General features: G+C 33.1%; 1 protein-coding gene across 4 annotated transcripts in view; it reads left to right on the top strand.

Moving 5' to 3' along the window:
* Positions 1 to 8,752, top strand: part of LOC108967387 (EMI domain-containing protein 1) — a 45,964-nt gene that overhangs the window by 29,265 nt on the left and 7,947 nt on the right. For all 4 annotated transcript variants that reach the window (XM_018930781.1, XM_018930764.1, XM_018930774.1 and 1 more), the window contains exon 3: positions 5,492 to 5,621. In XM_018930781.1, the coding sequence (XP_018786326.1) occupies positions 5,492 to 5,621 (130 nt within the window). The remainder of the gene's footprint in view (positions 1 to 5,491; positions 5,622 to 8,752) is intronic.

The raw sequence follows: 8,752 nt of genomic DNA, 5'->3' as shown, positions 1-8,752 counted from the left end.
AACACAACTAAATAAAAAAATGGAAGCAGAACTAAAATAATTATAAAATAATTTGCACAAAAATTTACTTACTCGAACTAAAACAAATAACACCCACAGCCCGGCAATGCAAGCCATGTTTAATTTTCTAAAGAAATAATTAAATTTCTTTAAATATTATTGCGAACATAATTGGTAAAAATGGGAAACATTTTATTAAGCAAAAATGATATTTTTACTGTTGCTTCACAGGAATTAATTTATTATAATTTAATATGCACACGAATGGCAGCTGCTAAAAATAAAATTCTTCAAAATGGCATTATTGTGTATCGGCATTTGCTCGTTTATTTTTAACAAAAATTTGTTATTTTCAACAATAAATTGTAGTGTCACTTTTATTGTCTCACAATTGAAAGTCTACGGCACATTTAACAACGAAACTGATGTATGAACTTGCACAAATTAATGAATACGGGCAATTCATGGCATACACGGCGTATACGTAACGTCAGAGCATGCTTCTTTTATGGAATGAAAAGCGTTCAATTAAAAGGTTTGCTTTAAATGTTTTTCTGTTGAAGTAAAAATATATGCCTAGACTAAAATTAATTGACTGTGATGGTAAAGTGTTTAAAATTTAAAGGTTGAATGCTTATGAGGGTGAATGCGTTTGTGGCCAGGAATATAATATATATATATCTCTGGACAAGGTCACACTTGTGCACATAAAACTTGAGTTTGAATATATGACAGAAATATTTTGTTATGCTTTCAAAGTTAAACATGTATTTTATATTTTTAATGACCTGTGAAAGTGGCTTACCACAATCATGCTCAGCTGCAATGACAGTGAGCTAACTGCAATATATGTCCTTTGTAATGCTAAATTGTAATTAAAAGAATATTTTACATTGCCTATGTTTTTTCTTCATCATTTATGCACACGTGTTTTTAACGAGCTTAGCATACCAATGCTCATATGGCTCATGCTTACAGCAAACCTACATGTAACATGTATATATATATTCCTTTATCGTTGTAATGCTTTTGCTAGGTCTTCAGTGATGGGGAATTTTTGAAAACATGTGCTGCTAAGGTTTAAAAAAATATACTCCAGCTTGTATGCAATGGCTCATGAATTTTTCCAATCAGGTCAATTTAGAATGTTTATGCGTATGCCATTTGATGATGTTGACATTTTCGGAGAAGAGCACGAATATGCAATATTTAAAGCCGGAGCTTAGAGCATGTCGGATTTACATACACGCATACATATGTAGATGTATGTATGTGTATGTACATATAAATGCAATATGCCTTTCGCTTAAACGCAAAAATGTAGTTTTTGATTTTTTTCCATAGCAACTTTGCTTCAACATTGACAAACTATGAAGTGCACAAAATGCACAAAAATGCAGTTAGCTCCATTAAACGCTTAAGAGCTATACATCAATATTTTTATTAAAAATTTAGAAACATTAAAAAAGGTTAGTTGATTTATTGCGCAAATTGGGAGATTTGCCAGACAGTAAGCCGCAATTATGCAAACAGCTAGAACGCTGCTGCAATGCGCACTAACTAAACTAATGCAAGCAAGTAAAGAACTAAAATTTTTAAACTTAATATGCGCAGATAATGAAAAAACCGCGCTTTAAAAATGAAAAAAAAAAAAACAATAACAAAACTTATGACATTTTTCAACATTGCAATCTACTAAATTTGCATAAACGCTACACGAAATAACTCGATTTTAATTGCTGTCATTCAAAACTATGAAAACCATGTGCAGGCATCTAAATCGCTGTAAGTGTATATGTCACAGCAATTTGCAGTAAAGTAGATGCGCACGCACATGCGCCTAGTCAAGCGGGCTTCAAAGCCAATAGCGTGTGAAGCAGAAAGCAACAACAAATTTGCTTGTTAACTTTAAGTAAATGGTGGGCACTTTTAATTATAAAAAAATGTTTGAAAATTGCTGACAAATGCTTTTAAATTGGCCGAAGAGCGTGGCGTAGAGGTGACATTCTAAATGAAAATCTTATGAAAACTTTAAAATTTTATAGCCGAGAAGACTGACCACGTCAAGATTTTCAGTTTGAATATAAGATTTTGAGATTTTTGAAACATGGCTCAAATAAGATCTTAAGGTCTTTATTGGCTGAAGTGCGATTTTTAATTGTCTCGTGGTTTGAAAATCGGCTGAAATATGATATATATTGGTTTGAAACCGTGCTAAATTGAAAACAGAATATCAAAATATGTACTTCGGTAGCCTTCAAGAAATAGACGAACGCTATGCCGACCTCTAACAGGCACCCCAAGCAAATCTGGAACTTATATTGTGTAAAAATTTTGAAGTAGCAATTTTAAATAAAATAACCATACAGCTGATCAATATTTACATTTTGTATTACTCTGACCTTTCATTTTAATTGAACTAACACTGTGACGTCACAAGGCAATTACACTCGAAATTGTGCGCAGCTTTAATTATATATTAAATTTAGTATCCGATATTGAAAAAATAGCGAATTTTTTTTTGTTTATTTTGTTTATGCAAAAAATTACCAAAAGCTTTCAAAACTGGATTTCAGGTTCGAAAATTGCTCTAAACCCGTCTCCACATACTAATACAAATAACACTGGAGTGCTTATTAATGATAATCATGATATGAGCATGAGTACATGAGCACTCTTTAAATGAAATTTTTAATTTATAAAAAATAAATTTGAAGCTTTGTTTAATTTCTCTCAAGGTAATGCATGCCATTGAAATATATTTCAAGAAAGCTCGAAATTTTGATACTCAAAGCTTCTAGTTTAAAATTCTAAGAATATATTTATTTCATATTTTTATACTCTCGCAACAAAGTTGCTAAAGAGAGTATTATAGTTTTGTTCACATAACGGTTGTCTGTAAGTGCTAAAACTAAAAGAGTCAGATATAGGGTTATATATACCAAAGTGATCAGGGTGACGAGTAGAGTTGAAATCCGGATGTCTGTCTGTCCGTCCATCCGTCTGTCCGTCCGTCCGTGCAAGCTGTAACTTGAGGAAAAATTGAGATATTGAGATGATGAAACTTGGTACACGTATTTCTTGGCTCCATAAGAAGGTTAAGTTCGAAGATGGGCAAAATCGGCCCACTGCCACGCCCACAAAATGGCGGAAACCGAAAACCTATAAAATGTCATAACTAAGCCGTAAATAAAGATATTAAAATGAAATTTGGCACAAAGGATCGCACTAGGGAGGGGCATATTTGGACGTAATTTTTTTGGAAAAGTGGGCGTGGCCCCGGCCCCTACTAACTTTTTTGTACATATCTCGAAAACTACTATGATATGTCAACCAAACTGTATAGAGTCGTTTCTTTTAGGTATTTCCATATACAGTTCAAAAATGGAAGAAGTCGGACAATAACCACGCCCACCTCCCATACAAAGGTTATGTTGAAAATCACTAAAAGTGCGTTAACCGACTAACATAAAATGTCAGAAACACTAAATTTTACGGAAGAAATGTCAGAAAGAARCTGCATCCAGATTTTTTTTTTAAATTGAAAATGGGCGTGGCGTCGCCCACTTATGGACCAAAAACCATATCTTAGGAAGTACTCAACCGATTTCAATGGAATTCGGTATATAATATTTTCTTGACACCGTGATGACATGTACCAAATATGGGTGAAATCGGTTCACAACCACGCTTGAAATCTTGATTATCACTTTATCATGCGAGAGTATAAAGTGTTCGGTGACACCCGAACTTAGCCCTTCCTTACTTGTTTTCTTTTGTTATTTGCACAGAAATGTTTGGTCCAGTTAACCATGAACCGGTAACTAGTTAATATCACAACAAAGCATTTTGGCGTAGCTAAAAACTCTTTTCATTCTCTTAGCATAATTCAAATTAATACATAGTTCTTTCTGATCACATGACGCCTATTAAGAAATATGCTGAAGAATAAATTGAATAAAATTTGAATAAAAAACAAATAAATTCAGCAAAAAAACAAGAATCATTTTTTCATTTCCAGTTTTATAGTTAGTCTCATTTGCAGCAAACTGTGCTTAAAATATGGACGTTCTCATTTTACCAAATTTTACCAGCTCATAAAATTTGCATTTAACGTCTGCACACATACACACGCTCACCTTTGATAAACAATGTATGTATGCAAATACTCCGACTCAAAAGCTTAAAATCGCTCATCTTCACTTTTAGTCACGGCTTGACGTCATATTTATTAAAAAAAAAAAAAAGAACTGCTAACCTGTCAAGTGATTTCTTCACAATCAAATCTTCATTTCAAATAAATAAACCTACATTTACCGTTGGCGCGCGCAGTTCACTCAAGCGCGTTTCAAGTGACAAGTTTCAACTCTGACTTTGTAGTGGGCCACTTAGCAATGCAATAAACTCACACACATTTGTATATACAATTTGCATATATAATACTATATCCGCTTAAGTGTGCTCCATTTAGGCGTCAGCTTTGTGTCCGTGTTTGCGTGTGTCATATTCGGTACTAAAGCGCATGCGTGGGCGTCTTTTACGCTTTTGGCTGCAATTGGTACTAAAAGATATTCGTCTATAGACAGATCTAAACAAAACGGTGACAATTCATCCGAACGCCCATAATTTGGCAAACACGATTTAGTCATTTGTCAACGCAACGGCGAGCCGACGCAATGACACGCTGGCAGCAGACACTACAATTGGTAATTATGTGCGAGAGAAAAGCGCCAAAAAGCGGTAAAAAAACAGCAGAAATTATCTTTTATTATTATAAATTGCATTGCAAGTGATTTGTTCACAATATTGATTGCATAATTTTAACACCAGATAGGGGTAATTACTCATAAGGCCGCTTCTTTGTTGCTGCTGTCAAAATTTTGTGTGCGTGTGAACGCATATCCATGTATAGTGGAGAAAAATAGTGTTATACAAGTGAAGTGTGTTCCAGACATTACATTTTCTGAAAATATTTGATAAATGGCTTATGTGGCTTATGGTTATGGTTATAAAAGAGTTGTAATGAGAAAGTAAATATGCGAGTATGTGGGTGCCGCCATATACATATAGGAATTAAGCAACTATAATGGCAAGAAATATTATGTAATAAATATGTACATAGTATATGGAATATATATGTACTATATTTCCATAAATGTTGCGAACACGAATTCGAAAAGAGTCCAGTTGAAACTGCCGTTTTTGACACTGAAAGAAAAAAATTTAATAAATAAAAATTATTTAATTAATTACTTAGACTATTTCATTAATTACTTTAGTTATGAAATTCATTACATTAATTATTTAATAAATTACTTAAATATTTAATTAATTACTGTTTTTAATTAATTAATTACTTCAATTATTTTATTAATTAATTTAATTATTTTACTAAATGAAATTTTTTTGCAGCGAAACGGCGTTCCTTCCAAAAAATATTTTTACAAAATTTTTTAACCACATTAATTTTTGCTTTTCTCCTAACCAACAGGCCATCGCTTGCATTTTAGTGCAATGCGCTCTCTCTCAAAACTACGATAAGGAAAATCGTCGCCTCATTCTGCAAATTAAAGATCAAAAAACGACCAACCAACAATACTATTCGTCGAATTTCGATACCAGTAAGTACAGCTTGTTTCAAGTTATCTTTTAAATACTATCAAATGCACAAAAATACATACAAACATTTGCACACGTAGCAACGAAAAACAAGAAATTTAGTAATTAAATAAAAAAATATCATTTCATATATGAGCCTAGCAGTATTTTCACATTTTCCATAACTACTCTGCTCTATATTTCCGCTGTCTACTATATGAAAATCTGTAATTTTTCATAATATCTAATATTTTTATATTTTCATTTTATTTTCTTTCTTTTTTCACGTGCCTTGCGTATTCCTAACTATCCTCTGTACTCTCCTGTAATGATCCTCTCACTCTCACCTTCTTTCTCTCTCTCTTTCGCATTCTATCTCTCTCTTACCAACTAACCAGCTGGTTAGTCACACCTTTGCAATATTCTTTCATTTTCACTCTCTCTCTTTTTCTCACTATACTCTTGCTAGCTCTTTCTCTCACATATGCATTCTAGTTTTTGCCACATCATACATAGTAGTTGTTTTGTTAGTAGCATTTTATACATACATAGTTATCTATATACACATTTTATATATATACAAAATATTATTTAGAAACTTGGGCCGTATGACGAGCTCTTGACAAGGACTCGTACGCCGTGTTCGCCTGCGACGTACTGAGTTCTTTCGGCTTTTAGTTCCGCAGTTAGTTGTTATTACTTTTTTTTTTTTGTAATTGTACAAGTAGCAGCTTGTAGCTAGTTCATTTATAAAATATTTTTATAGAAATATTTTAAAGTTATATCTTTCGTTCTTTTTGTACAGCAAAATTCGTAGCTTTTATTAAATAATTAGTGGACATTTTGTTTATTTGAAAAACAATTAATTTTTTAATTAATTAACAGTAGTGCGCGCTGTAGCCTTAATAAAAACCAAACACAAAAGCAACTAAACAACAAATAAAAAACTAGTTTATCCTAAAATAAAAAAAAAAAAAAAATTGTCTTATGCTATAAATCGTAGCTAAAACCAGAAACAACAACATAAACAATATTAGACAACGTTAAAAATAAACATACATACTTATATCATATATTTACGTTGTTAATTTTGTTGTAGCTTTGTACTAAACACCAAATAAAATCATAAAGTATGCGTAAACGTAGTTAAAACCAAAGCAGACGCACACAAATCTATCAAATATATATATCTACATCTATTTAGTAATATATCGAAATAAACAACAACAACCAAAAATATATATCGTCAACCAAACTCGTCTCAAACTGTAAATATTTTCGTACCGACACACACAACTCGATTCAAATCAATTCAAACTCAAATCAAATCCACGCCACGCCACTCCACTCCAAAACACCCCACTCTTCTATATCATTTAATATAATAATTTTGAATTTTCTGATAGCAGTCAAAAGTCACAGACTCATTATTTTTAACAAATAATATTTTTTTTTACATACATATTTAAAATATTTTAAAATTAAAAAATCTTTTAAGTTGTTGTAAAAACTTAATTAATAAAAATTAAAACTTCTGTGAGAATTAAAATTAAAAAAAGTTTCCTGGAAAGCTTGCTGCAACTTCGCATACGCTGAAAGCGCTTAGAGCTTTCACTTGACTAAAGCTTTCATTTGTTTAAATATGCTTAAAGCGATGTAAAATATGTATGAATAATGTAATGATGTGTCTTAGTGTGCGTAACTTTCCTTTTCGCGCACGTTAAATGTAAATATTCTAAAATGTATGCATTCTTAAAAGCTTTCACTATGCAATGAAAGCTTAATGCATTTTTTACTTAAAAATGTGCATAAACTTCTTTCTTTTCCTGTCCTCGTTACCTTTACATCCATCATCCTTTATCCTGCATCCATATCCATACCTTTCATCCCACTCGCATCATTCACTCGACGTACTCGTGTGACCCCGAAATGAAATAAAACTCTGGCTTTGAACTATAGTGTAATAGTACATACATATTTTTTTCTATAAACAGCTGCGCAATAGCACAAAGGTAGTACAATTTTTTATATATATTTTTTTATGAAGGTTAGAAGTAGTGCGTGTTAAGCAATGTGTTATATAAGGCAGGGATTATGCTATGCATATTTTTATGGCAAACTGAAAGGAAAGATTATTTTTGTCTGTCATAAAAATAATGTAATGAAAAGTAGCCGTTATAGGTATATTAAATACTATGAGGTATTAACCGTGTATAAATGCTAGGCAACAAACAACAATGTGAGTTTTTTTTCTAATGATAATTCTTCACCGTAAAAAGAGAGAAGAAAGCAGTCAACAATTATTGTATATTTAAAAAAAAAAAATTAAATATTCCTTTAATATCCAAATTAAAATTAATAAACAAAAATAATATCCATTCCACCACAATCCGTTATCAACTGCCGCACACCAAAACCTATAACAACAACGTCCCTAAAATACAACAAAACATTTGCTTGCTTATGGACACGCCTCAGATGCCTATCGTTATGGCTATGATATCGGTAAGACGGGCAATTTCCACCATGAGACCCGCGGTCCTGATGGCGTTACCTACGGTTGTTATGGTTACGTCGATCCATACCATATGTTACGTGCAACACATTATGTTGCCGATACACACGGTTATCGTACCGTTGAACCACAAAAACCAGTCGAGGTCTATCCAGTGTATGGCGAAAAAGGCCATGGCGTAATTTTGCAATGGGATGAGCTATACTTCCCAATTGGCTGTGGCAAGTTCGAAGGTGGCGCACGGCCAGAATTTCCAGTATTAAATTTGGGTGATGTACGTTGAATAATCAATAAAAAATGAAAATTTTGTGACCTAAATCACATCATCCTCTCTCCTCCACCTCTACCTAAAATTTTGCAGAAGAAGCCTAGTGGTTTTACGCCAGGTTTCTCCTTTTCTCATGCACCGGGTGTCCAAAGCGGTTCAGCCATTCTCAGCCCTTCACGTTATGCCGATCACGATCGCGAGCGCATACCAGCTCCCTCGGCACATGTTGTCGCCACTGTGCGACCCGGCAATAATGGTCCATATCCAGGTGATAATGGTGGTGGCCAATATACAGGCGGCAACGGTCCATACAATGGTGGAAATGGTCCACACAACAAAGACAACGGTCAATACAATAATGGTAACGGTCC

The sequence above is a fragment of the Bactrocera latifrons genome, unplaced genomic scaffold (assembly GCF_001853355.1).
Source record: "Bactrocera latifrons isolate USDA-ARS-PBARC rearing strain unplaced genomic scaffold, ASM185335v1 scaffold_100, whole genome shotgun sequence".
Taxonomy (NCBI): domain Eukaryota; kingdom Metazoa; phylum Arthropoda; class Insecta; order Diptera; family Tephritidae; genus Bactrocera; species Bactrocera latifrons.
Note: the sequence above shows the minus strand (reverse complement) of the source record. Positions and strands in the feature narration are given on the sequence as shown.